Source organism: Ogataea angusta, assembly GCF_019207475.1.
Source record: "Ogataea angusta isolate 61-244 chromosome Unknown 61-244_NODE_5_length_850226_cov_91.758892, whole genome shotgun sequence".
In the NCBI taxonomy this organism is placed as follows: Eukaryota; Fungi; Ascomycota; class Pichiomycetes; order Pichiales; family Pichiaceae; genus Ogataea; species Ogataea angusta.
In genome coordinates, this window is record NW_025065219.1 from 779,890 (window position 1) to 806,446 (window position 26,557).

A 26,557-nucleotide genomic window follows, 5' to 3' on the forward strand; every position below is an offset into this window, starting at 1 on the left:
TCCATGTACATAAATCAAGGTATTTGTTTAGCATCGACCCCGACCCATTTGAGGTAAACAGTTGTTCCCTGGCCGTAAACGGACTTGAGCTGGATATCGCCGTTGAACAGTTTGTTATAAGTGAGACTCAGCGGCAGACCGTAGCCCATGCCGGCTATGATGTTGGCCTGGTTTGCACCCGTGTTGTTGAGTGTCTTGTACGAGTCCTCTACAGTCTCGGACTCGAAAGTGGTGAACGAATAGTCAAATAATTTGTCCAAGACCTCGGGCTTTATTCCTAGACCATGGTCAACGATCCGCATTTCTAGCTTGTAGAACTGGGGGCCTGGCTTCTCGACATTGGGCTTGTTCACGACGATAAGGACATCGACCGGCTTCTTCACCCTGTTCTCTATGTGAGCCCGTGTGGAATTCTTGAGTATTTCGTTCAGAACATACTCGATGTGACTGGAGATATATGGGAATTTGAGCGGCTCCAAACCGTCTGGCGACTCAAAGTTCTCCACTACCTGCTCTGTGGCGGACTCATCACCGTTAATTGTCACCGTTTTCAGGTTGATCCGGATTTTTTCGTCGTATTTCAGCGCAGCCATATCGTTGACAAACACAAACGAGCGGTGCAGAACCTCAAGAACGTTCATGTTCGGCTCGATCATACCGATCTGGTCTAGCCTTTCAAGCTCTTCTCCTTTGTAATTCAGTTGCTCTGTGAGCTGGATGTGATGGTTGGCCAGCAAACGCATCAAAATCCGCTCCTTCAGATGGTCATTCAGAAACGTTTTGTCGTCAACAAGGTTCAGTCCAGATATTTCCTCAAATCCCTCGCTCAAGGTCGGCAGATTGTCGGTGTGCATGTCGATAGTTTTTTTCAGCATTTGGAGAAACAAATCGTTCTGTTCCAAATTGTGGATCTTGAAAGTGAACTCTTCGGTTAGCTCACTATCTGGGTCGCACTCGGCCACAAATTCCAAAATCACCTTCAGCGTATTCAAGTATGCAGTGTAGATGTCTGCGATTTTGGCGTTCAAAACCACAATGTAGGGCAGTCCCATGAACTGTATGAGTCGCCGAGTCACCAGGACCACCATATCGTTCAGCGTCTCGTTGGCGTTCTCCACCAGCATCAACGATTTGTCTCTGTGCGAAGCTGCAGAGTTGAACTTGAGAAGGTCGTTAAGGGCCACAGTTGGCACTGGTCGTGCTGCTTGCTTTTTAATAAACCTCTCCAGTCCCGTGCGCAACACATGCTGATCTTGCAAGATCTTATTCGGTGGCACGTTTGTTGGGTACTGTGTCTGATATCGCACGAGCAGCGGTCTTCTCCATATTGGTGAGCGCCGGAGACATCGCAAAGCAAAAGACATGATGCTCAATATTCTAGGATTCTCCCTCCAGACTAATAAATAAATATTTTTAGCATTTTAAATTACACACTATTTATTGGCCACTTTGGTCCGACTCAGCATCAGCTCAGAACCATTTCTCTGGGTGTACCGGCGTGGAGGCGGGGGAGGTGGCCGCTTGCGATGGATTCCCTTGGAATCCTGCGACGAGATAGACGAATTGCTCCTGCTTCGGTCGACAGGTGCAGTTGGCGAGTCAGGCGAGTCGATCTCGCTCACCACAGACGACTGCGACGAGTTCTCACGCGAGAGAATGTATGGCGCAGCGCTTCGTGTAATTAAAGGACTGCCACACTTCTCGTCAAAAAAATCCAGCACCAGGCACCGCTCGGCCAGCCGTTTGGTAGTCTCTGAGGTCTGTTCTGCCCCGACAAGATATCTGAGGACCTCAGACATGCTGTCTCTTTTGTAGCCTTCTTCCCTGATGCTCGAGAAGAGTATCATCGGATACAGCACGCGTAAATATGTGTTGATCAGCGCTTCTTCCTTCACGGTCGACAGATTGAACAGTTCTCGGATCATGATATCTATGATGAGCTTGAGATCGTTAATATAAAATTTGCCGCACGTGTTGGAGGTGGTGAATACCAGGTACAGCACCTTGAGCATGAGGATTTGGAGGACGTGGTCCTGTTCTCTGTTGAAGTTCAATATAAGTACCTCGTTGAAATTTTGGAATCGTTGACCATTCTCTGTCATTTTGATGAAAAACCGGTTTTCTATCTGATGCGAAATCTCTGCCGACGAAAACTGAGAAACCATAAACTGCTCGTTGAGCACCAGCAGCAGCTTGAACTTCATAAAGTTCAAAATGTTGCTTTCCTTTGGCACGACCTTTAAGCTCTCGAATAAATATTCAAGTAGCTGCGACTCGACGTGATCAAGCTCTGTGCTTTCAAATTCGTAGTTTTTGCAAAGCTCATAGAAGAGCTCAAAATAGGGAGAGTAATTTGTAATGTACGGGTCTTTATCACCCGAATTGTGTGATATTCGTGAGTAGTTCGATAGTACACCTGCCAGAGTCTCAAAACCATTGAAGTCTTTTAATATCTGCAAAAAAGCGTCCTTATCCGACTGGTAGTTGACTATGAGGATCCATCCAATTATTCGTATCAGCTTCTCGTTCATTGTAATAGAGTCGTTGACCTGTTCCCTTGTGTCGTTATCCAGCATGTCAAATTCTAGCCCCAAGTTACTCTCATTGCAACCAACACTGTACGTGAGCAATGATAGCATTTTGCGAACGCAAAATTGCATGTTCGATCGATAGTATCTGTGACATGTGACGTACTCTGAGATGTCATTGTAAAACTGCTCTTCCGTGTCCGGCGTCGTGAGCTGGTCGCAATGTTCACAAACAAGAGTCAAGTAGTTCACCAGTAGCGTATTGACTTTGTCCTCTGTACAGCTATCTCTAAGCTCGCCAACTTGCCTGTCTGAATGAAACAAATCATTTGCGATGTCCCAGAATCGGTCTAGAGTGATAGTGTCCTTTTGTAAAAGCTTGACGTTGGTCATAATGATGACCCGCCAAAGATAAAAAGGTGACTTTATTAAATTTCCCGGCTTCTTTTTGGCAGCCCCTGAAATTATAATTATGGTCTATTGAGAATGCATGGTCTTTCAGAGGTGGGTACCATAGTTGGGGTGCTAACGAAAAGGTGTATGAGAGCGAGCATAATGCCGAGAGGGCAATGATGAAAGGAGACTATAGTCGCTCAATCAGCTGTCACGAGTCGTCAATTGCACTGCTACAAGATATCATTGACAGAATAGCTGAAGAGTCGCTGATCAACCACTTCAACACGCTCAATTCACTTACAACCCTCAAGTCGCAGATAGTAAAACGAATAGATCAGCTCAAACTGGTTCAAAAGTCCAAGGAATATAATCAACAGCGGGAAAAAACTCCGGTTAAGGAAAAGGAGCTCTGCGAGGAACCCGATAACCAGATGCTAATCGAGCATATAAAATTGCTTATGGTCAAGGACCTCAATTTCGATCTGTCCTCCAACAAAGTGAAGTTCATTGAACAAGACAAGATTAACAAGCTTGAACACGATTTGCAACTCATCAACTTCAAGGAAAAATCCTCAAAGCAGCAGGGAATAGAGGAACTGAAGGCCAAAAATAGCGTTCTTACAGAACTGAATTTAGTGTATTATAGTGAATTGATGGCTAATCACGAGTTTATCAGAGATCTATTGGAATTACTGAAAAATGGTCCCTCACAACAATCTGGGGATCAGTATGAGCAACTCAAAAACGTGATTGACCAGCTACAGCAAAAAATTGCTACACAGGAACGCGACAGAATTGTCCTAGAAAACCAGATAATCAAATTGAAAGAACGATGGAATAACCTCGTTGAGAGCGCCCGCAAACGAAAAGAGCTAGAATTACAACAACGTGAAGCATGATTACTTTCGTATTATTTATTTCACCTTCGCAGCATACATCATCTCCTCCTTGGTGATCAGATGCTCGACGGTCTCTATACTGCTCAGAAGCTGGTCGATATTTGAACTCCACTCATTCAGATACTCATTCTCGTTCTTCGGCTTGATGAAGCTGGCAAGTTTCAGTGGCCGGTTGATCTTAGCGTAGATAACCCCATTATTCACTAACTCAATGATGTTTAGTTCAACTTCCTGTTGTTCGAGCTGCAGCAGCTCACATAATCTTTCCAGTCTGATAGACGAGTAATACTTTGACACTATTCTCAAATTGTATTCTATCACGCGCTTCTGGAGATCTTTGTAGTGCAGCTTACCTTTCTCAGTCGACTGATCGAAGGTGGTATCTTTGAACAAATAATCGCCAAACTGTGCCTCAGTTTGTTTCCAGTTGATCAGCTCGTCTGCAGTGAAGAGTTTGAGTATCTCCTTTTCGGTTGGCAGCTTATCAACGTTTTTGTCTATCTTCACTCTTGAGATCAGATCGTTCTGCAGATTGGAATACGGAGAAAGAATGCTGTAGTAAACGATCTGTCTCAAAGCCTCCAAAGACTCGTTGCTGTCTCCCTTTATTTTTGGGATGTCGTAGATGGCAAGGTAGTATTTCACCAGGTTGATGTAGTCATCTTCACTCAAAGCAATGTCAATCATTAATCTGTAGTATTCCAATTTTTGGTCCGCAAACTTCTCCAAAGATCTCACCAGAATCTTTCTCGAAAGCATCTTAGACATCTGATAATCACCTCTCTTGTTGCTCAGAGTCATTTGTCTCAAAATGAACTCTATCTTCTCACTCAGTTCCATAGACCCGTACGTCTCGACCTGCAATTCGCACAACACATCGCACGCTTTATCCAAATCGTTCTTTTTCTCCAACAGAATGTCACTGAGTATTCTTGTCACCCTTGCACGCTCGATTTCCACGAATATTTTGTTTTCAGTCACTGTGCGGATGGTCTCTATCGTTTGAATCTTTGTTTCCAAATCTTGGATCTCGGAGAGATGGGATATCGCTTGTTGAATCATGACCCTGACGGAATCTTTCAGTTGACCCTGCTTCTTGGAAAGCAACAGGATCTGCTCATTAAGCAAAGACCAGTCTTTCTTGGAAGCTAAAAGGTCCATCAAGGTTATCATAATTCTCTTGCAAGAGGCCAGATCGGACGCTTGCCTTGTTTGCTTCTCCAGCAACAGCAGCTTGTCGACGGCAGACTTGTAGTCTGAAGTGGACAGCTGCTCAATCTGAGGCAATTGCTCGTCCAGCGTCTCGGTGAAATCTTTTTCAGCTTTCAGTGGAGCCTCTCTCGACATGTCAAATAATACAAGATGTTCAACTGTTTTGCCACTACAATATTTCAAATTTTGGTTTAGAGCCCAGGATTCTCAGTTTGTTGCTTACATAATACAAAAACCCCCGGTCGATCATTCTTGACTAGTTCTGGTCATCTTCCACACACGATCATCTCCATTATGAACGCACGTCCTACTCGCCGTTGAGGTCTCCTTTGACCTTTCCCTTGTCAATGGCCCCGAGTATGATCTCTAAAAAATTCTACACCTCGCGCCAGCTCGAACGTAAATATTTTGATTTAAACTGAACACCAAGTTATGCTCTGTTAACCATGGACGTTACAACACAATTCGGCTATGCGTCAGTCAACCGATCGATCAACCTGCAATGGGTCTACATGGTGGAATGGGTTATAGCTCTGCTTGGATCCATCGGAATACTATTCTACTTCAATCGGTTAATGGGCTCAATAGTGTCATTCCTATTGAAATACATTTTATGGAAGCGATATAAGGTACGATTGAAGGTCCAGTCTTACAAAGTCTCCTTTCTTGGGGGACGGCTTTTTTTCAAAAATGTCACAATCATAACCAAGAACGAGATGATCCTAATTCATCAAGGATGGCTCACATGGAGATATTGGCTCACATCCGTGCGCCAATCTGGATTCATAACTGAGCAAGAAAATACAAAAAACGGGCTACTTCCAACACGGCTGCTGATGGAAATCTATGGGCTTGAGGTGTTTGTTTACAACCGGATGAATGTTTACGACGAATTACTGAGAAAGCTGAACGAGGAGACCGGTCATACTGAAAAGCAGTCGTACTCTACAAGTCGCAGCAGCGAAAATAGCAGCGATGAAAATACAATCAATGACTTTGAAGAGTCGGATGAGCGCTATGTCCCACAATTCATTAAAATTCTTCCCCTCAAAGTTCTGATAAAACAAGGCGGCTTCGTGATAGGCAACCAGACAACAACCTCTCTTTTGGTTGGATCCTACACATCCTTGGAAGGACTTTTTGATTGTCTTCAGCCAGCTTCCAAATACGATAAGTGTCGAGTTGACCACGATGTTAGGGCCAACCAGCTACAGCTGTATCTTAAGCCGAATGTTTCATACGAGGGTATGGATCAGATCATAAAAGAGTTTGATCAGGAGCAAAACCACAAGTTCAAGAGGTTTCTAGAGAAGCTAGGGCTGTATCACAGTGGCACCAAAAAAGACAGTGAGAAGACTAAAGAGGAAGAGTTACATCATTGGCGCGGTCTTGAACGATATTTGTCCTATGATAGTTCGACATTGAGCTCCTTTGACGAAAACACACATTCTGACAAGAGAGACAATGCGCTTGTGTTCTCGCAGTCCGAGTACGCGCGGTATACTCATATATTTGACTCGGAGTATGTCGATATCCATTATTACTACGACATCCCAGGGAACACGCCAGCAACACCAGCCAACACCTCTGCTGATGATCCAGACATTAGAAACGGCGGAGCGCCTCCAGCAAACAACATCGACCTATCGATTTCAGAAGGAGTCATCCATTACGGGCCGTGGGCCGAAAAAGAGCGCGCTTTTCTACATCAAATGTTATTCCCTTCTATCTGTAGGGATGCTGAGCCGCTCGACCGTCTCAAATCAGGGTCCAAAAGGCAGTACGAATGGTTCAAGCTATTTATCGAAAGTGTGGACGACCTGGTGTTAAGGATCCCATTTAGGGAGAGCAGCAAAGATGTTCTTTACTCCAATAGTGACCACTCTCAAAATCAACTTGAGCGCAGACCGTTTGGGTGGCTGGAACTCAAGGTTGGACAGAATTCCACGTTCAATATCTCAACCTCGTACATCCCCAGTGCAGAGAGCGGCTGGGCAAATAAGTTTCATGTGGATTTTAATAACCCGGTCATTTCTTCCAGTGTTAATCATCAGATATTTTTCAAAGCTATGAAACACAGCATAAATGCAGATGTCGGGTATCCCTTGCAATGGAACGGTCCTGCAACTTGGATCTTTCAAAACAGGTCTACAAATGCTGAACTATACTTACTCAGAGAGCACATTGAGCTGCTCACAGACATGTTTGGGGATTTCAGCTCGGGATATCCAACTCCTTACGAGTTGTTCCGTCCCTTCTTCTACAAGATAAACTGGAAGGTTTACAACTACAATATCTCTCTGAACTTGAACGAAAAAAATATTGTCAGCCATCCTCTAGACTATAATGACAACATATATGTTTCCTTTTGTGGATCCGAGCTTGATTTAGCCGTCGATATTCCTTTGGATACAGTGTATCGAAAGTCGACGGTTTTTGACTATAAACTCAACACCACATTTGACTTGGCTGTCCATTTTCCACCATGGCATACAGGATATAATTTTCTGCGAAAGAAAGAGGTTGGAAGAGCCAATAACTTCGAGATGTCGGGATCTTTCATTTATTTCAACGTGATCGATATAGATACAGTTGACAACATTGTAGTCAACTGCACTTGTGAGGATACAACGCTTGAGTGCTATGGATTTATTGTAAAGTATGTGTTGCTTCTCAAAGCCAACTACTTCGGGGAAGACATCAATTTCCAGACCCTTGGAGAATTTCTCGAAGACATGAATGATAAGTCTCGAGAAAAACCGGTGCCAGAAGAGTTCAAGCCGTTTGGAATAAAACTACGAAACGAGACCGACCTACATTTTTCTTTTTGCGTCAAAAATGGATGTCTGGTCTTGCCAGCACACAATTATGACTGCGAGACACATGTGGCACTACATTTTGAGAATCTGGATATTGATCTCCGATTCAATAACTACTACATGGATCTCCAGGCTAACTTTTCAGAGATCTATGGCCGTTCACTTGAGAACGCCGATGAGGATATGATCTTTAGCACCACCTCAAATAATGTGAGATTTGATCCTCAGCTTTATATTGAACAGCTTCCAGTGCATGGCCACAGGACATTTGGACTCCCTCCAGATGAACCGACTTATTACTGCAGATGGGATTTCCATCCGGGACAAATAACCGTTGATTCAGAGCCAGTTTTCCTTGACACTGTCCGTCGCTCTCTTGGGTCCCTTGCGGTGGGATACAATGATTTAGAGAATTCTTTGGACCTCCCTGAAGAGGCGCTCTTTGATATGTTGAATCTGTCTTTCAGCTGTCCCGAAATTCTGCTGAAAATCAATGGTCCGTCTTGTGGTCTCTCGGTTAGACTCGACACGTTGCACCTAACTATATCAGATCAGTCGTCTGCGACATACAATAGCCGAATCAATCTTAAAATTGAAGACATTGTCTTACAAGGTATGCATGGCACCGAAACTGTGATGGACGTGAGAACATCAGTGTACGTGAGTGACTTCGTCAGAAAACCAGACTTTGCAACTCGCAAAGAAGCTCAAAAAGCCCATATGAAAATCCATGATGCACCATTTCACAGATGCCCATTTTTGCTCGCACCAAGTGATAGAGATACAACGTACCATGAAAACTATGGAGGTTTGAGGCCTTTTCTCAATTTCCCTGATGTCCCTCCACCACTGAACTCCAACTCTATAGATTTGTTGATTGCAAGCTATCCCGAACGGTTGAAAGATGCCTTGAGAGACGATGATGGCTCCGATTCATCTTCGTTTGCAGATGATAGCAGCTTTCATGCAGCGGACTCCTCTCCGAAAGTTTCCTCTGAAAATGACGGTTTTGAGCTTGACTCCATAGTATGCAGCTTTGATGCTGTTGACGGATACATTGATCCGAAAATCGCATTGGTGTTGAGTTACATCATTTCAAACAAGGAGGTCGTTTCTGTCACCAATGTATTGGATGAAATTCAAAATGACTTCATAATGCACTTGACCAAAAAACATGCCACAAAGTCGCAGAAAGTCAACATTAAGGCGCTGATCCCGATGATCAATTTGAAATTGACAGAGTCACGGACTTCTGGGGACTGCGTTGATATCAGCATATCCAATCCAACGTTAAGTGCTGCAATTGAGCCAGAAGGCGGCGTGGATGTTTTGGCAGCAGATGTTTCTGAGATCTCGATCAACATATTAAAGAGTGGCAGGTCTGTTTGCAGTCTCGACATGACGAAGCTCAGGGTGGATGTATACGATAGCAAAGTGTCCACCAGTGTCATGATCGATGAGGAACATGTGTATTTGGATGTGGAGCCGACAAGCCTCCAGTGGGTTGAGAACTATATTTCGATCCTTATTGATCCGATGAGGAAAGCAGCGTTGGAAATCTCTGAAACCATGGCGAGTACTACCAAGGCCAAGATTGACACTGTATATTCCATTTCCAAAGGGGGAACGGACTATTCAGTGCGCCATGATCCGTCGTGTATCACCAAGCCGTCGTACATCAGCAAGTTCTCTGATGAGCACATCAGGCGTGAAGACAGCTGGAAGATCATTACCAGAATCAGACATATTGCTTACAACTTGCCCAAAAGCTGGCACGATGCCACACAGAAAAGATTTGATGAGCACTCTTGGAATGCTCCGGAAGACGCCAAGGAAAGGGTGTTCGATGTATTTCTCAATTGGAGAAGGTGGGAGTTTAGTAACATCTCCACCAGCTATGTGCTGATGAGCGTGTTTGGTGACACCAGATCGAGGGCCGAACAGAAATCATTTTCGCTGACAGCGGCATTTGCGACGTCGAAACTCAGTGTTCATCCTTTCAGCAATTTGGTGGTGATTGAGAACTTGGAGCTTGCCGTAAGTAAAGGAAAGCTGTCGGAGGAGTTATATCAGATGGCCACTGAGCTTTCTATGATAAACATCCAAGATCAGATCAATGTTGGGGTTTCCATTGGAGCTTTCAATACCAGTGTCACCTCCATGAAAGAATCGATTCCCTATATCAGCGATTTGGTTGCAAGCATGGCATCAAAATCCAGTGCAGACCAGACTGTCGAAGTTGTGAACGCAACGGAGCCAAACCCACTTTTTTTTAGCACGAGTCTACTTGTGAAAGAGTTCACTCACCAGGTTGCAATTGAAAGATCATCGGTCAATGTCCGTGGTAGTAATTGGGTGTTAACGTTGTCTGGAGTCAAAAGTGCAAAGAATCTGATTTTTGCTATGCTACTGAACAATACCTCGGTTGGGGTTGATTTCATGCTTGATAAAATGAAGTTAGTACAATTGAAGTGTTTTGAAAACTCACTGCTTGTCTCCAAGGCAGGGTCGGCGGGTGACGGTCAGGTTTACGTGGACTTGTCTACCTCAAGTATCAATATCTCTGCAGGGTCGGGTTCAGATTTCTACCTAAAGGCTTTAGATGTGCTGATCGATGAAGAGTATAACTTGTTGGCCCCACTTATTAACGATTTGAAACGAAACCAAGAGAGAGGATCTCAAAGACAGAAATCTCCTGTTACCCAATCTAGCAATGAATTCCTAGGCCAGCTGGAAGGGAAGGTAACGGGCAGTATATTTGTCTCGAAAATTTCCTTGCAGCTTGAAGTTTTGTCACCAATTCTTTACAAAATGGACGTCCAAGATATCGCATTTGATCTTACAGCTTCAGACCAGGGTGCCATGTCAAATTTCACAGTTTCTCGCATTAGCTCAAGAATAATTTCCACATCCACCACGCAGCAAGTACAGTTTGCTACGGTTTTTGTTGGAAATCTGAATCTTCTAACGAGCTTTATTGAAAGATATGGTAGGTTTGATGTATTTGCCCAGGTGCATGCAGATCAACTTGGAATAAATTGCTCACAGCGTAACGTCATCTATTTGGCGAAACTTGCCGAATCTGACTACCGTGCTGCGCTGGAATACTTTAGAAAATTTGAGACAAGGTTCCATAGTCTATCTCAAAAGTTGGGCAACAAAAGCAATCACGTGTCCAAAGCAGGAGATTCCTCCTTCATTGTGAAAGCCACTGCTGCCGTCGCTCTGGACAGCTTATCATTCACCTGTCTTCTCAACAAAAATCAGACGTTCCTCGATTGTAGCAAAATCACAATGAAGTTTGTCACCTCTGATTTCAATTACACCGGGAACAAGCCCCAAGGATTCTTGAAGCTGCCCTCCACGAAAGTTAGTATGCTCTCTCATGGTCCTCAGACCTCTAGGTTCACCATCTGTGATGTCAATTTGGAATTGAAAGGTTCAACGTCAGTTTCAAGTGAGAAAAAACTCCACGAGCTTGAATTGATCAGCGAGCATTGCAGATTTGTGTTGGATCCGCACTTCACTAGAGAACTCCTTGACGTTTATTTCGACTTCCAAAAGAAATTCAACACCTACCAGTTCCCTCGCAAACCTACTCCAAGACAGAACGTCAGTGCAGAAGAGATTTGGGACCTCTTGAGTGTTTATTCGATTCGAATTGTGTCCAAAAACATGTGTATTGGTTGGCTGCTTCCGAAACCAGAAAGATTGCTGTCAGATGCATCGGATGTTCCTGGCTTTATTATTGGTTACGAAAAAGCTGAGACTGTATGCAGCACAAAAACAGGAAATGTGCTCGTCTCAAGCATGTACTTGGCAACTGCTCACGGAAACAGCTCCATGAATTTTTACTCCACTGGCGATGAAAGCTTGAGCGCTAACAGGGCATATTTCCCTAGATTTGAGCTTGACTATAAAGTTTCGCGAACGCCGGAAGGCAGAGATATCTATGCTGAACTTCATGGCGATAAGGTCGATTTCAAGCTGGAAACTACGATATTTTCTGTGGCCGATAGACTAGCACGGTCCGTTATTCACGTTCAAGAAAAACTTGAGTCTATGGTTTTCCATGAGATTGCACAGGCCGAGACGGCAGATGGCTCGGCAACACTATTTTCCTCGATCCACTCGAACTTGAGACTTATTGGCTGTATCTTTGCATTCAACGGTGCTTCAATCATGATCATCAATCCTACAACAGATTCAAACCGTAAGCCTACATCTTTATGCCTCCAGGCCCCATCCGTGAGGATTGCCACAGAGTATATCAAGTGTCGCGACTCGGTAAAAAAGCACGTCGTTTTGATTCAGGCTGTCACTTCGAGTACAGACAACGCGTTGTCAGCATCTTGTGTTCCCGTGATTGTCAGTCTTGTTAACAGTGTGAAGGCTTTTGCAAATAGGAGTCACTCAAAGAAAAGCAAACTGCCAACAGCACGGAAGCCAGAAGAAAGACGTCCTTCTGTGGGAGAAAAGGAGCCGGTCAGCGTCAGCTTGGAGCGCATTTTCGAAAAGTTCAAGATCAACTTCTCGCTGAAGGTTGAGCCTCAGCGGCTCACTCTCAGTTGTGAACCAAGTGCAAAGGTTGAGGCGGCAGTCTCCACAAATGGACTGTTTTGGCACTTCAACACCGATACAGATTTGATCACCACCACTATCTGTATTGAAAAGTTGAGAGCGAAGTTGCAACATGTCTACTCGAAGGAAACTAGTGGGTCCTTGGGAATCAATGACATACTCCTATCTGCAACTGTTGCCAAAGCGGACGGTGTCAAGACAATGTCAAACACGTCCAAGATTTCGAACATTGACTCGTATTTAAACATACAGCAGAGACAGGACGTCGACATATTCCGCGAAATATGGCTACCATCCGAACTCTACAAAGGATCTGTTGAAAAGCCACATCAGAGCGAGGACATCTCTCTCCAAAATATTGCAGCCAGAGTTAAAGACATGTCAAACACAACTGTACTTCCCTGGATTCTCACTCTTCTTGTGGGAAAGGTGAAGTTGAAGGTGGATCTCGGGTTTTCGCTTGGAACACTGGACGTAGAAGTCGACAAATGCTGGGTCAAATCTACGAAGGTCACTAACAGGGACCAAAACTTAAAACTAGAACTGGGCCAGCTGAGAATTGTGTCAGAGGGAAGACTTGGAGGGCTTTTGGTTGTCGAAAGAGCGCGAATGGCTTCTGCAATATCATGGTCAAAGGAAAAGGGAATGGAGAACATTCCGCTGGTCTTCCTGTCTGCTGGATTCCGGTCGTTGGAAACCAAGATTTCACTTGATTACCACATATTTTGCATAGCAGTGATTACCAAAGCGATGGCTTCCATATACAACCAGAGTGTGGACAATCATGCAGACAAACTTGTTGGAAAAACCTCGATGGAATCGTTCAATGTTTACATGACAGCTTTGACTGCTTCCAATTTCGTGGATATTTACACCATTGGATTACGGATCCGACAGGATATCAAGATTTCGTACCATCAAACTCTCAATGATGCTTTGGATGATCAGAGACAATCTTTCAGGGACGCAGTGGGGCCATCGGAGTCATCTTTGTCATTGCCTGCTTCGCGCAAAACCGATACTTCAAGCTCGAGCACAGTCAAGACAGTGGAAATGTTTCTGGATGTGATTGACGAATTCTACACCAATTTGGATGTCCGCATCGGGTCGATGCAGCTACAAATCTTCCCGAGTAGTTTGATGGATACACAAGCGCTGGTGATCAGGGTGGGAGCTTCGAGGGCCAAGTTTGAGCAGATCAAAACCAGCATCATGGAGAACAAGCTGGACATGAACCTTGACAATTTCACTGTGGCCCTTTCTTCTTTCAAGTCAAAACCTACAGAGGCATCGCTTGAAGAACCAGGAGTTCGGAGCTACGTCAAGCTAGCAAACACGGCCACCGGTGGCAGCATATTTGTTTTTCCCTCGTTGAACGTGTACATGGATGCGTTCCAGCACCCAGGCTCAAACCAAATCAAATTCAAATTTAGCAGCTCCTTTGGAGGAAACGTTGATGTCAGGTGGAAGCTGGGCTCTGTCTACTTTATCAGAGAGATGTGGTATTCCCATGCAACCACGCTGAAGACTCGCCTCACTGCGTTGCGAATCTTCACTTCTGGCTACGGAACAGACTTTGACGATCTGCTGGAGGAAAATTACAAAGAGTCAATTTTTGAGGCCGTCAACTTGGAGGACAGGCTAAAGGACGTGGAGTCGGACCAGAAATACGTTTACGTTCCTTTAGAGGAGCCGCATATCGAGACTCCTAGACTACGTGATCTGGGAAACGCCACGCCTCCGCTGGAATGGTTTGGACTGCACAGAAACAAGTTCCCTAACCTCACGCACCAGTTTGTAATCGTGGGATTACAGCAAGTGGTCAAAGAGGCCGAAGCCCGATATGCTAATGTTCTAAAATGATTGCATCAACCTTTAGTTTTATTGTTACTCAGGTACATTTCTAGCCGTAAAAGATATCAATCGTTAGCTCGATTGATTTTAGTCAGCATTCGCGTAACAGAAAAATAAAGTGTTCTTGTACTTGACGATGTCAGAGACAGCTCACGATGGCAAGTCCCGGCTGTCTTTGAACTCCCGCAAAGTGTACGAGTCGATTCCGGAGGACGTGCCAGAAGCTACGGTGCTCCCCCGCATGGACTCGATGGGGAGTATATCGCAGTCCCTGGGCCAGTATCCGTCGTTTGTTAGTATGGATCGGAAGGACAGTCAACGAAAGAAATTGGCGATTCCTGAATTCGAAAGCACGCGCAATAGAGGACATTCGAACGCGGCTTTCCACAGCGTGGAATCCGCTACCTCGCTATCGAGCATTTCCATTAGAGAGGCCGACGAGAGCACGTTTGCCGATCAGACACAAACATCCAGGTTTACGGGCGATAGAGTGAGTCCCACATGGGCTCTTTCCGATATTTTACAGGTTCTGAGCGACAAAAATACATCCAGTGAAGACCTTGTTGACAAGACGAATGATATGGTGGAGCTGCTGGAGGAGAACGAATCACTAAGGAACGATCTTGTGTTCTCTTCCGTTATCCACGTCGTTCAAAGACTGATGCTCCAAGGCAACGAGATGGTGGTTACTTGCGGATACAGGATTCTGTGGTACGTGGTCACCAATCTACGGGCACTGCAGCTATTTTTCAGGTACGACCTATACGTTTTCGTTATTGCCAGTTTGAGCAAAGATCCCAAGCACACGACAGAACGGAGCGAATGCATACGTCTTGTGCGACGTTTGGTCAGCATTGAAGGCGGCCCAAACGAGTTTCCGGTTGCATTGGTCCGCTCGCTTATTAACATAGTCGAGGACGTTACTGATCCACTGAGAGCCATCGCTTTTGAGACACTCGTGGAAATCGCTCTTTTGGATCCAGAAAGAGCGTACAGAGCCAACGCGTTAGGCGTTCTGTTGCAGTACATTGTTGACGGGCCTGCCATCTCAAGAGGTGTATTTTGCGCAGCCATCCTTAAACTTCTCGATCTCCCAAATACCAGACCCTATATCATGGAATCGCAGCTTGTCCAGTTGCTCATATCGCCTTTCATGGATATTTCGCATATCAAAACAGAAAATTTGCAAGTTATAGCGCATCTGATCGTGTTCATGCTGAAAAATTGGTCTGGACTCATAGCTTTCAGCCAGCACGATTTTCTCCCCATCCGTGAGCTGATAAACTGTCTTACGTTCAACTCAGTTTCTATAAAGAGTATTTTGCTACAGATTTTCAGCGACTTGTTTCGGATCAAACCTATGTCCCTGAGTGACACCAATGACGAAAACGGCCCGGTGATTGTTCCTCTGATAAATTCTGGACGACGAGGGTCACTATCAAAGTTCAACACCAGCGCACGAAGCTCGCCTGAAACAGAACCCTCGTTGGTCAACCACTACACCATGCTGGTGCTGCATATATGCATTCGCTGTGGTCTCGTGGATACGCTAAAGAAACTATTCGAAGAAGTGACTGACAAGAAGTTGCATAAGCGCATAATGATCCTGCTGTCAGAAATCTCATACATGCAGTCGTTTTTGGTCCCAGATCAGCTGATAAAGTCGATAGCTCCGTCATTTGAGCTCAACAAACAGATCGAGAAATACCTTCGAAAACACCATACTTCCAACCTCATTCTTGCAGAACACGTCCATGTGAAGCTGTCTGAACAGGTTTTCAGGGACTTGCGACTGAGAACGCTGTGTGGTGCCGACGCAACACACTTAAAAGTTCTAGTCGCGGATACTCATGTTCTGGCTACCAAAGATTACTACAAATGGAACTGGAGCTTGATCACCGAGCTAATGCAGGGGCCGCTTCGCGACTCGCGCAACTTCGAGGAGACTGTGCGAACTACCAAGTTTTACAAGAGGCTGATGTCGTTTTACCGTCCGTTCAAGTACCGTTTTGCATCGCTGCGCAAGACGAAGTCCAATTTAGTTTTCGTGAAAGTGGGCTGCGAGATCTTCAAGAACTTGCTTTCCAACGCCGAGGGAGTCAAGTATCTGACGGAAAACAAAGTTTTGCCCCAAATAGCAGAGTGTCTCGCACAGGTAGACCCGTACAGTGGAATCACGGCAGGCGACCCGCTTTTCTCCAAAACCAAGCTGGAGACAACGCTCAGCTACGGGTACTTTTCGTTCCTCGGGGTTCTCTCAGCAGACCCGAACGGGCTGCGGATGTTGGAGCAATGGTGGTTCTTCGACATGCTGTACCATATAACGGACCAAAAAGCACACCGGCCAGACCTGGTGAAGATCATTATAAAGGAAATGAAGTACAACTCCAACAGTCATATGCGAATCATCCTCAGCAAGGTGGCAAGTACCTCGGGCCCTTCGTTGCGCTTATTTTCTGTTCGGCTGCTGGGAAGTCTCTTGGAAAATGAGGACTGTGAGAGTTTCGCGTGTCGTTTGCTGGTGGGCCAGCTGTGCGATCCGGAGGAGAATATCAGACAGCTTTCTGTGGAGTTACTGACTTCATTTGCGAAAGATGAGGAAAAAGTCCTGGAAATCATCAGGTACAGACCGTCGCTCGGTGTTTTGGAAACACCTAGCGGCATAAAATTGATGCTTAAGATTCTGGCTACGCGGCCGGGGTTCGAGTATTTGCAGGAGTACGACTTCGTCGATGAGGAGATGGAGGCCTGGATCCAGTCCAAGAACAAGCACTACGTCCAGCACATAGAGACGTATCTGGCCCAGAAGCTTTTCAATGAGAAGGCCCCCAGCGAGCTGCCGTACCATTTTTTCGGGGGACTGGTGAGGACTACGGATGGGCTGCGGCTGTTCGAGGTCACTGGAACTTTTGAGTCGTTCTCGCGCGTCGTGAGCTCGTATGCCAATTTGATCGAGACAGGTCAGGAGTCGGAGTTCTATTACAATACGCCGTGCAGCGAGCAAGAAGACTATGTGACGGACCTCAAGTCTGTGCTGTGGGCAATCGGCCACATAGGATCGTCGGACCACGGGGTGTGTCTCTTAGATACGACAGGCGTGGTGAACGAGATTGTATCGATCTGTGCCAAATCGCAGAACGCATCCATCCGAGGCACCTGTTTTTTCGTTCTGGGGCTGATTTCCCAAACAGACCTCGGCTCCGAGATGCTGGATGACGTGGGGTGGTTCACAAAAACTGCCTCGAGCGGTTATCTGGGGTTGTGTCTGCCGAAAAAGCTGGAGGGCTTGGTGGAGCTGGACGGGCACGAAGCCGTCCTTGCAGATCTGAGCAGACTCCCGAGCTCCACGGCGATGGAAGAGTTCGACAGGATCATGGATCAGGACTACCTGCCATTCCACAATAGAGAGAAGCTATTAAAAAGAACCGACTCGTCCGGTGGGGTTGGCGGTGCAACGGGACCCGGCCCCTCTTCCCACTCCGCAAGCATCACCAGCGAATACCAGGCTCTCAAGCAAATCTACCGAAACCTGCTACTTCTTCCCGTCAACCAGGGAAAAGCTGTGGGGAATCTAAATCGGTTGAAGTCCGGTCACCCTAAATTATTCGAGTCGGAGCCGGTGGTGATGAAATTGATTATGGAGGTGTTGGAGAACTACCGAATAAAGTTCAATGCGAAAAGGTTCCTTCTGGGCGAACTGATCGATCTCAACAGTCTTATGGAGGCAGTACTGAAGCACAACAGACGAAAGCTCAAGGAGCAAGGGCTTCTGTCAAGTGGGGTAGGTGGTGAGAACTCCAAATCTGCGCAGAATATAGCCATGGCTAGGGGCTCCAGCAATCGGCATGCTGTGCTGTACTGAAATCTGCGCCTGGCAACCCCACAAAAATCGTAAGTTTTCTGGCCAAGACGAAAACCAAATCGGGCGACGGTAATAATTTATCACAGACCCTACTGAGGGCTTAACCCCACACGCATTTTTTGTTGCCCGTGCGTGACTCTTAGTACAATGCAGAAAATGGGCATTTGCAAGCTCTCACGCTAGCAAAGGGGTGGAAATTATAAATACCGAGGAGGATTCTCGGGCTTTTTGCATACTTTGACACATATGTCACAATTTAACGAGGACGTCGAAAAACAAATAGGGGACGACCAGGTGGGATCGTCCCACTCCCAACCAACAGCAGTTCAGGAGGAAGGCCTTCAGTCGGTGGTGCACTCCGAAGATGGCAAGTACCTTTGGCTGGGCGGTCACAAGTATCTGAAAAGCGAACTTCTGAATGCGTTCGGTGGTACTTTGCAACCGGGATACGCTCCTCCAAGTGTTCACAAATTTGCCAATCCAGCGCCTCTAGGGCTGTCCGCTTTCGCTCTGACGACGTTTGTTTTGTCAATGATAAATGCCGGAGCTATGGGAGTGTCAACCCCGAACGTGGTGGTGGGCCTTGCCGCTTTCTACGGAGGTTTAGTCCAGCTTCTTGCAGGAATGTGGGAGCTGGCCCTGCAGAACACGTTCGGTGCAATGGCATTATCGTCGTACGGTGGATTCTGGATGAGCTACGCGGCCATCTTTATCCCGTTCTTCCATATTACTGACTCGTACGATGATGAAACGGAACTGAGCAACGCGCTCGGCTTCTACCTACTGGGCTGGACCATATTCACCTTTATTTTAATGCTCTGCACCATGAAGTCCACCATCGCATTTTTCTCGCTCTTTGCGTTCCTGGACCTCACTTTCCTGTTGCTCGCTGTCGGCCATCTGGCTCCGTCCTCCGGATGTATCACTGCAGGGGGTGTGTTTGGAGTTATCACCGCTTTTATCGCATGGTACAACGCCGCAGCCGGTGTATTTGACGAGGGAAACTCCTACGTGACTATCAAGCCTATTTACCTGCCTAAGTTCGGCAAGAAGTCCAACTGAGGTGTGTGTAAAGTATAGGTTTTTAGGTAACGATGATGATTCTATTTGGTCGACCCCCGCGCAAACTTCCCAAAAGGTCATCTAGCAGAATATAGTCCCGACGGCCCAAAAAAAAATATGCGCAAAATTTCGAGTCATCGATTCTGTATTTAAATATGCTTCGCTTCCGACAGATGGGAATCCGTAATTTCAGCAAGCATTTCGCCATGCCTGCTGCAGAGAGTGTGTTCAAGAAACAGGTCAGTTCCACGTTTGTGCCTGCTTCGCGGTTGACCGCTTCAGACTTGAACCCTCATGCTCTCAACGCTAAGTATGCTGTTCGTGGACGAATCCCTACCAAGGCGGAGGAACTGAGAAACCAGCTTGCCAACAAGTCCCACTCGTTGCCGTTCAACAAGATTATCAACGCCAACATTGGAAACCCTCAGCAGCTGGACCAAAAACCCCTCACGTTCTACAGACAGGTGCTGGCTCTGTTGCAGTACCCTGAACTGATGAACCATCAAGCTGTCGTCGATGTTCTGCCAAAGGACCTGATCGAGCGCGCTAGAACGCTTCTGGACTACATCGGCTCAATTGGTGCTTATTCGCACTCTCAAGGTGTGCCCTACATCAGACAACGGGTCGCGGACTTTATTTCCAGCAGGGACGGCTATGAAAGCTCGCCAGACGACATTTTCCTCACTGCTGGCGCGTCCACGGCCGTGTCTTATCTGCTGAGTTTGCTTTCTCTGGGTCCTCAAACCGGCTTCCTGATTCCTATCCCACAGTACCCTCTCTACACTGCGTCTCTGGCTCTGAACAATTCTACTGCACTGCCGTACTATCTCAATGAAAAAGACGACTGGTCCATCAACGCCCAAGATCTTGTGAAAATCATCGAGGACGCTCAGGCCCAGGGCGTCGAGGCCCGGTGTCTGGTTCTGATCAACCCAGGTAACCCGACTGGAGCAATCTTGAAACCAGAGGCCATTGCTGATTTACTTGCAGTGGCTGCCGAATATGGCCTGGTCGTTATTGCGGACGAGGTCTACCAGGAAAACGTCTTTCACGGTCAGTTTGTTTCGGTCAAAAAAGTTCTCAGACAGTTGCAAGAAGCCGACGGCTCTGGCAAGTTTGCCGACGTGCAGCTTGCTTCTCTCCACTCCACCTCCAAGGGAATTTCTGGCGAGTGTGGCCAGAGAGGTGGATACATGGAGCTCGTTGGCTTTGAAGACTCGGTTCGTGCACAACTTTTGAAGCTGGCTTCCATCTCGCTGTGCCCTCCAGTCTCAGGCCAGGCTTTGGTCGAGCTGATGATTAACCCTCCTACCGAAGGCCAGGAGTCTTACCCACTTTACAAACAGGAAAGAGATGCTATCCATGCGGCTTTGAAGGAGAGATCTTCCCTGCTATATGAGGCTTTCAACACAATGGAGGGTGTGACCTGCCAGAAGCCTGAAGGTGCCATGTACCTATTCCCTAGTCTGACTCTCACGAAGAAGGTCTTTGAGGAGGCTGCCAAGGTGGGTATGGAGCCAGATGAGTACTACTGTGGTCAACTTTTGGAGAACACGGGTATCTGTGCAGTTCCTGGCTCAGGGTTCGGGCAAGTTGAAGGCACTTGGCACGTCAGAACCACGTTCTTGGCCCCAGGAACAGAATGGATAGAAGATTGGAAGAGATTCCACGCAAAGTTCATGAAAGAACACCAGTGATTATAGACCATGTAATGGAGATGTATTGATATACTTAGTTTACTTTCCTCTTTTCAAAGTCTCCAATTTGCACATCGATGCAGGTGATGATCAGAGACATAATCCACACAGGAAGCCACGCAAAGCTAATGACCATCCATGTCCAAGTCTGGAACCTCCTGTAGCCAGTGAGCAGCCCGTAAAATATTTCCACGGGACCTTGTAGCAGATTCTGGAGAAAGGCTGGGTTGAGCCAGTCAGTATCAAAGATTTTTGTTTGCAGCTCGTGTTTGAGCAGTGGCACCGAGAAATATTGGATCAGATTCCTAACAATGTCCAGCTGAAACTCCATCTTGCGAGCCACTCCGACAACTGCCAACCACAAAAATGGCGATGATAATATTAGCCATATGCTGTTCTTGCGGTTCTGACGCAAAGGTCCATATCTGATAAAGGTAAGAGGGAATGCTGCGAGAGATATGAGGAGTGAAAGAGAAAAGTGTAGCACAAGAAGGCTCACGAGCGCAAAAGCGAGGTAGAAAAGCGAGCAGCCATTGGCTACTCTCACTGTCTGCGAGATTGCCGCTGACGGTTGCGATTTGTACCTGAGAACCACTGGGAGAGTCGACACAGTAGTAGTTGCCAAGATCAGGCCCCAAGTAAGCTTTGTGTACAGATTGTTGTTGTCTGCAAAAGACACGATTGAAGAAAACCACATCAACAATGTTCCAAATATTATCGAGCCCACAGTGACAGTAGTGAATAGCAACAGCCCATTCATCAAGGGAAACGTATCAACCTTAATAGCTGCATCATTGAAATTAATGTGCTTGTTGTTGACATTGTTATTTGTGAGGAACGCGCTGAGTGAAGATATAACAAAGCTGGATGCGGTCAACACTGCTGCCGGAAGGTAGTTTCCAATGGAGACAAAATGATTGGGAGTAAGCAGCAGATAAAAGAAAAATGACTGATGAAACTTCTCCAACAGGTTGTTGACCGCACGGAAACAGGCCTCGATGACTCTTCCCAAGGTTGTGATGTCGCGACCCTCTGTGCCTCTAGCCTTGAAAGTCAAAGTCTGGACATTCCATCCACTGAAAGCCTCACAGCCGTTTCCACCCCCTGTTTCGGGCAGCAGACCCGCAGTTGCCATGGAAAATAGACCTTTCAATAACGTGGTGAGTCTAGACGGGTAATCATTAGCCCAGAGTTGACCTTTTGGTGTGTTGTGCAGCGACACTTTGAAACCCTCATGCTCGCTGATCATCACGGCACAATTGACGAGGTCCAAATTTGGCAGCTGACCATTAACTCCCACGTATTTGACCTCGACGTAGTCTAGTTCATCGCTTTCAGAAGAATATTCGATCACAATTGCACTCTCCATGGATCCTCCTGTCTCGTCCAATGTGGTATGGTAGGCATCAACCCATTTCCTCAGAGTATCCTGGCCATCCTCTGGGAACACCACAATGATATTCTTCGACCAGATTGAAAGTCTGTGGAAGTACCGGATCAGCCCCATGGTCAGGGCCAGTCCCCCAATATTTTTCTCTCCATCGCTTGTCGTCCAAGGCGCAACAATTACCATTGCCTCGGTATCATCTCCCTTTGGAACATGATATATTCCATATGTAGTCCTTGAATCATTAGCGGACCTGTACTCGAAGGTTTTGTAGCCAATTGTCTTCATCCAAGAAGACAGCATTTCGTGCCTTTCATCCATTGGGTCATCGATGTGCTCAATAATCTGATCTCTATAGCCTCTTACAAAATTCCACTCCGACTCTCTGAAGAATGAGTATGCCTGTGACGGCATAAGGGCGTTCTCCGAAATGTATGTGGTCCGAAACTGGCCATCCAGTGGTAAAATGAGGATCCATATCAAACCCAATAACGTCAGGAGAGTGGAAACCTTGGGCAAAAACCGTACCAGTTTGGGAAGTAGCCCATACTTAGTTATCTTGCGTTGGATTGTCTCCAACAAAGCCATCAATACTGCAAGCTGCCCAAACGAATTGTAAGACAAGACAATATGTGATCAAGTCGATTCCGAAATATTCATAGTCGCGGTGCGAGGGTGTAATTTATGTTGGTAGCTACTCACTAAATGATGCAAATGTATTACAAACTATCAAGTATCAGACTCTCCTTCGGCAACAGGCGGGTCGTTATCCTCGTTGGAATTTGAAGGTATAGTGGAAGTGCGCACGCCGTCGCGTGTACGACGACTGGCTACACCAACTGGGAAAAGCGGATCCCTGTTTACAAACTGTTGTGAAGAAAGTCCAGTAGATCTGAGAACACGACGGGGCTGAACGACCCGTCTTCTTCTAGTCAGAAAAGATGAATGGTTCAGAGGAGGCCCTGGTTGATTTGTCCGGATGATAGGCATTCGGTGTAAAGAGTCTTGATTGATTAAGTTTGACGGCTCACCTTCGTTGACCCGTACTGGGTTGCGCAGCCTGCCATTCAAGTTCTGGAGCAACCCCCGGACCAGACCAAGAACGCTAGTGTGGTTTGTAGGCGACGAGCGAGAGACAATAGACTCCTGTGGCGTGACAGGCGTAGGTAGAGGAACAGGAATTGTTCCCGTAGACTCGACACTATCTTGGTCGGGCATGACAAAAGTGAGGTGTCTCGAGTTGAATCCTTCAATCAGTGGTCGGGTCTCGCTAATCACTCTAGCCAAGTTAGGCAGGATAATGGTAGTTTCGTTTTCGGAATCTGAGTTTCTGCCAGCAGACGACTCATTGCCGTGAAGCATACTGTGTCGGCAAAGCGGACAGCTATTATTGGTTTTCAGCCATTCTCGAAGACAGCCCCTGCCAAATATATGGCCACACGGCATTTCTACAGGAACATGATTGTAAACCACTTCCTTCTTTGCCATGTTTGTAGCCGCACTTTGGTGTTTGAGTTCGTTTTCCATCTTGCGCATTTTCTTTGGTTGATGCTCCCCCATATCATCGGTTTCATCTTCTGCTCGCTTGCGTTTCTGGCCAATCTGGCTTCTAGCCTCGGGGTTTTCGTCCTCATAATCGTCATAACATATTGCACATTGTTTATCCTTCAAATCAGCGGTTTTTTTAACCTCTAACTTGTCGAACTGCTCTGAAGAAATACCTGAAGCTTTTTTAACCGAGGTCGCAATGGTCCTTAATGCTATGGTAGTTGCGAGTCGAATCAAGACTTGTAGGTTTTCGTCATCGCTTTCATTGATGTTCGGAACATGCAGAATTAGAGACCCCGATAGACTGTTGTTATTTTCACTAGGCTGCAGCGGGTTCGGTTGGCCATAGATGTAGTTAACAGTGAGAATGATATTCCGGGATGGTTCTGATGCTGGAGTTAAGTTTCTATAGAACGGCACCGAGATACTATTGGTCTGTTGAGATGCTGAGTTATTTCCGTCCAAAGACCGATAGAACGGGGATATCAAATTATCAAGCAAATTGTTGGCTATATGCTGTTCACGATAAACCCCTTCGTTGGAAACGTCGAATGCTGGATAGTCAATCCCACGGATGCCAGGTGGTGCAGACGGTTGATCTGCATCCGCAACTGAAGAGTTTTGCTCTTGCGTATGCTCCGGAGATCTTGCTGATGTTTCTTGAGCTTGGTTCGTGTTGTTGCTGTTGGCCGGACCAACTTCAATGATCAGATTTTGGCTGGTCCCATCCGCGTACTGTATAACAACCGCAGGTAGCACCAGCCGTCCAGAATCACTAGTCGACACACTCATCCAGGACGCACGCCTTTAATATGCTTCTTTTGCAACTGATAAACCTTATGTCACAAAAATTACAACTTGATTTTTTCCTATGGGCGATACGGTCTTGGTCTCAAAAAAAAAAAAACGATCTTAATTTATTTCAGCCTGGTCGCTATATCACCTGGAATTTGATAGATGTTATCGGTATAGGAGCAATCAGCGACGGCCCACGAAATCCTCTTGACTCATGTCGACCCCATTCACACAGTCTCTCCAGGTAGCGGAGATGTTTCCTGATGTGCCCTTTGAGGCTGTCCAAAAAGCTGTGGAGGATCACAAAGGTAATTTGGAGAAAGTAGCAGAAGAATTATTGAGCTATGAAATGCTGAGGCAACCGGAAGAAAGCGGACGTGCGTCTTCAGTTGGGACACCGAACTTGTCCGAGCTAAAGGTCAATCATACAAAGTCAAAAGTAAAGTCTTCCAATTCTGATCCTCGTTTATCTGCCCTGAGCAGCTTACTCTCGTGCTCGCTGGATCGCGTAAAAGCAACATATCAGAAAACAAAAGACATTGAGAAGACAGTACGCGAAATCATCCAGCTGGGCTGGACTCTGAATGATAGTCAGCTTGCAAGCAAGTATCGGAATCAGCTAGCAGTGATTTTGGACTCCAAACGAACAAATCCTTATCTCAACAACATAGAAAGACGATTTTATCTTGACTGTTTGGAATATTTTGGGGGTGATGTTCATCGAACCATACAACTGGCTGCTTGGATGATGAACCCTGATTCCAGCCCCCAGTCCATGCCCACATCAAAACCCCAGCCATCCATTTCTTCTTCTTCTTCCATTTCGCTCGGTCGACCGCCCGACCCCCTAGAGAAAATAATAGATGGTGCGCTCAAAACAAATAAATTGGATTTGCATGGATTGCTGGTCTCGGAAGCTCAACACTGCGTTCAGCAAGTTCTGAAATCTTGGTGGAGCTTCGAGATGGAACAGAGAATTATCGAAGGAACCAATTTGCGCGGAAAAAAGGTCATATATGTGGGGTATTTGGACATTATCACTGGTCGGGGCTTCCATAGTAGTGGAGGAGTACCGAAGTTAAGGAACTTAGTTCATCAAATTCTCAACTCAGAAAATTACCTTTTTGATGACATTGTTTTAGGATTCAAAGTGATGGGCAAAAAAACATGATTTCGCTATATACATGTATGTCAACGTTTCTTGCTTCCCTTGTCCTTTCGAGCAACTCTCCCACCAAGCTTTGGGGCAACGTAACTTTCTCCCAACACACTAACATAGTCATCCGCAAGTGTTTCATCGAGCTTGACACCAGTACCACTCAAAATTCTTTCTCTTCTTTCTTTCTCGAGAGTTTCTTGCTCGGCCTTGACCTCCTCCTCTGTCTTACCAGAATGTTCAAATTGCGAGAACCGGCTCTTAAATTTGCTCATTCTTCCATTATTCTCGGCATCAAGTTGCGACATATCTGGCTTAGATGGATTCCACAGTGGGTTCGTTCTCTGGTCAGTAATCATTCTGGCTTCCTCTTTAGGTATCTGTGTGCGACGAGTAATGACAGATCCGTCCGAGAGTTCAACCAAGGTGTCGAATTTGTGATATATGGCCGGTCTCGCTTTTCCAACCCTGATTTTCTTTCTAGGACGTGTGGGAAGAACACTTGCGATCTTGGGTCTCCCTAAAACAGCGTAAGATCTGGTGTGCATCACTTGATTCGCAACATTACAAGTTTTTGCCAACGGGAGCATGGCGACGTCGAATATATAATTATTAAATTTTTCAGCTTTGACGAAAAAACTAGTTTACGATCTTTAGAAGGTGCCAGCCTCATACTGATTGTTAGAGAACTGAATTGGAGACTCGTGAAAGCAACAAAGCCTGGCTAGCTCAATCGGTAGAGCGTGTGACTCTTAATCACA

General features: G+C 46.1%; 12 protein-coding genes across 12 annotated transcripts; 6 read left to right on the plus strand and 6 right to left on the minus strand.

Annotated features, from left to right (window-relative positions):
• Positions 1 to 14: 14 nt before the first annotated feature.
• Positions 15 to 1,364, minus strand: KL928_002995 (uncharacterized protein; the record flags this gene model as incomplete). Its single annotated transcript, XM_043203532.1, has 1 exon — positions 15 to 1,364. The coding sequence occupies one exon, from the start codon at positions 1,362 to 1,364 to the stop codon at positions 15 to 17; it is 1,350 nt and encodes a 449-aa protein (XP_043060149.1).
• A 69-nt stretch (positions 1,365 to 1,433) lies between these two features.
• KL928_002996 (uncharacterized protein) lies at positions 1,434 to 2,921 on the minus strand (the record flags this gene model as incomplete). Its single annotated transcript, XM_043203533.1, has 1 exon — positions 1,434 to 2,921. The coding sequence occupies one exon, from the start codon at positions 2,919 to 2,921 to the stop codon at positions 1,434 to 1,436; it is 1,488 nt and encodes a 495-aa protein (XP_043060150.1).
• Positions 2,922 to 3,097: 176 nt separating this feature from the next.
• On the plus strand, positions 3,098 to 3,823 carry KL928_002997 (uncharacterized protein; the record flags this gene model as incomplete). Its single annotated transcript, XM_043203534.1, has 1 exon — positions 3,098 to 3,823. One exon carries the CDS (start codon positions 3,098 to 3,100, stop codon positions 3,821 to 3,823), a length of 726 nt encoding a protein of 241 aa, XP_043060151.1.
• A 15-nt stretch (positions 3,824 to 3,838) lies between these two features.
• On the minus strand, positions 3,839 to 5,170 carry KL928_002998 (uncharacterized protein; the record flags this gene model as incomplete). Its single annotated transcript, XM_043203535.1, has 1 exon — positions 3,839 to 5,170. One exon carries the CDS (start codon positions 5,168 to 5,170, stop codon positions 3,839 to 3,841), a length of 1,332 nt encoding a protein of 443 aa, XP_043060152.1.
• A 311-nt stretch (positions 5,171 to 5,481) lies between these two features.
• Positions 5,482 to 14,298, plus strand: KL928_002999 (uncharacterized protein; the record flags this gene model as incomplete). The annotated part of the gene is made up of 1 exon (XM_043203536.1): positions 5,482 to 14,298. The coding sequence occupies one exon, from the start codon at positions 5,482 to 5,484 to the stop codon at positions 14,296 to 14,298; it is 8,817 nt and encodes a 2,938-aa protein (XP_043060153.1).
• Positions 14,299 to 14,425: 127 nt separating this feature from the next.
• KL928_003000 (uncharacterized protein) lies at positions 14,426 to 18,151 on the plus strand (the record flags this gene model as incomplete). The annotated part of the gene is made up of 1 exon (XM_043203540.1): positions 14,426 to 18,151. The coding sequence occupies one exon, from the start codon at positions 14,426 to 14,428 to the stop codon at positions 18,149 to 18,151; it is 3,726 nt and encodes a 1,241-aa protein (XP_043060154.1).
• Positions 18,152 to 18,397: 246 nt separating this feature from the next.
• KL928_003001 (uncharacterized protein) lies at positions 18,398 to 19,213 on the plus strand (the record flags this gene model as incomplete). Its single annotated transcript, XM_043203541.1, has 1 exon — positions 18,398 to 19,213. One exon carries the CDS (start codon positions 18,398 to 18,400, stop codon positions 19,211 to 19,213), a length of 816 nt encoding a protein of 271 aa, XP_043060155.1.
• Positions 19,214 to 19,386: 173 nt separating this feature from the next.
• Positions 19,387 to 20,910, plus strand: KL928_003002 (uncharacterized protein; the record flags this gene model as incomplete). The annotated part of the gene is made up of 1 exon (XM_043203542.1): positions 19,387 to 20,910. The coding sequence occupies one exon, from the start codon at positions 19,387 to 19,389 to the stop codon at positions 20,908 to 20,910; it is 1,524 nt and encodes a 507-aa protein (XP_043060156.1).
• A 34-nt stretch (positions 20,911 to 20,944) lies between these two features.
• Positions 20,945 to 22,885, minus strand: KL928_003003 (uncharacterized protein; the record flags this gene model as incomplete). Its single annotated transcript, XM_043203543.1, has 1 exon — positions 20,945 to 22,885. One exon carries the CDS (start codon positions 22,883 to 22,885, stop codon positions 20,945 to 20,947), a length of 1,941 nt encoding a protein of 646 aa, XP_043060157.1.
• A 141-nt stretch (positions 22,886 to 23,026) lies between these two features.
• On the minus strand, positions 23,027 to 24,637 carry KL928_003004 (uncharacterized protein; the record flags this gene model as incomplete). The annotated part of the gene is made up of 1 exon (XM_043203544.1): positions 23,027 to 24,637. The coding sequence occupies one exon, from the start codon at positions 24,635 to 24,637 to the stop codon at positions 23,027 to 23,029; it is 1,611 nt and encodes a 536-aa protein (XP_043060158.1).
• A 217-nt stretch (positions 24,638 to 24,854) lies between these two features.
• KL928_003005 (uncharacterized protein) lies at positions 24,855 to 25,811 on the plus strand (the record flags this gene model as incomplete). The annotated part of the gene is made up of 1 exon (XM_043203545.1): positions 24,855 to 25,811. The coding sequence occupies one exon, from the start codon at positions 24,855 to 24,857 to the stop codon at positions 25,809 to 25,811; it is 957 nt and encodes a 318-aa protein (XP_043060159.1).
• A 20-nt stretch (positions 25,812 to 25,831) lies between these two features.
• Positions 25,832 to 26,386, minus strand: KL928_003006 (uncharacterized protein; the record flags this gene model as incomplete). Its single annotated transcript, XM_043203546.1, has 1 exon — positions 25,832 to 26,386. One exon carries the CDS (start codon positions 26,384 to 26,386, stop codon positions 25,832 to 25,834), a length of 555 nt encoding a protein of 184 aa, XP_043060160.1.
• Between the last annotated feature and the right edge of the window lie 171 nt (positions 26,387 to 26,557).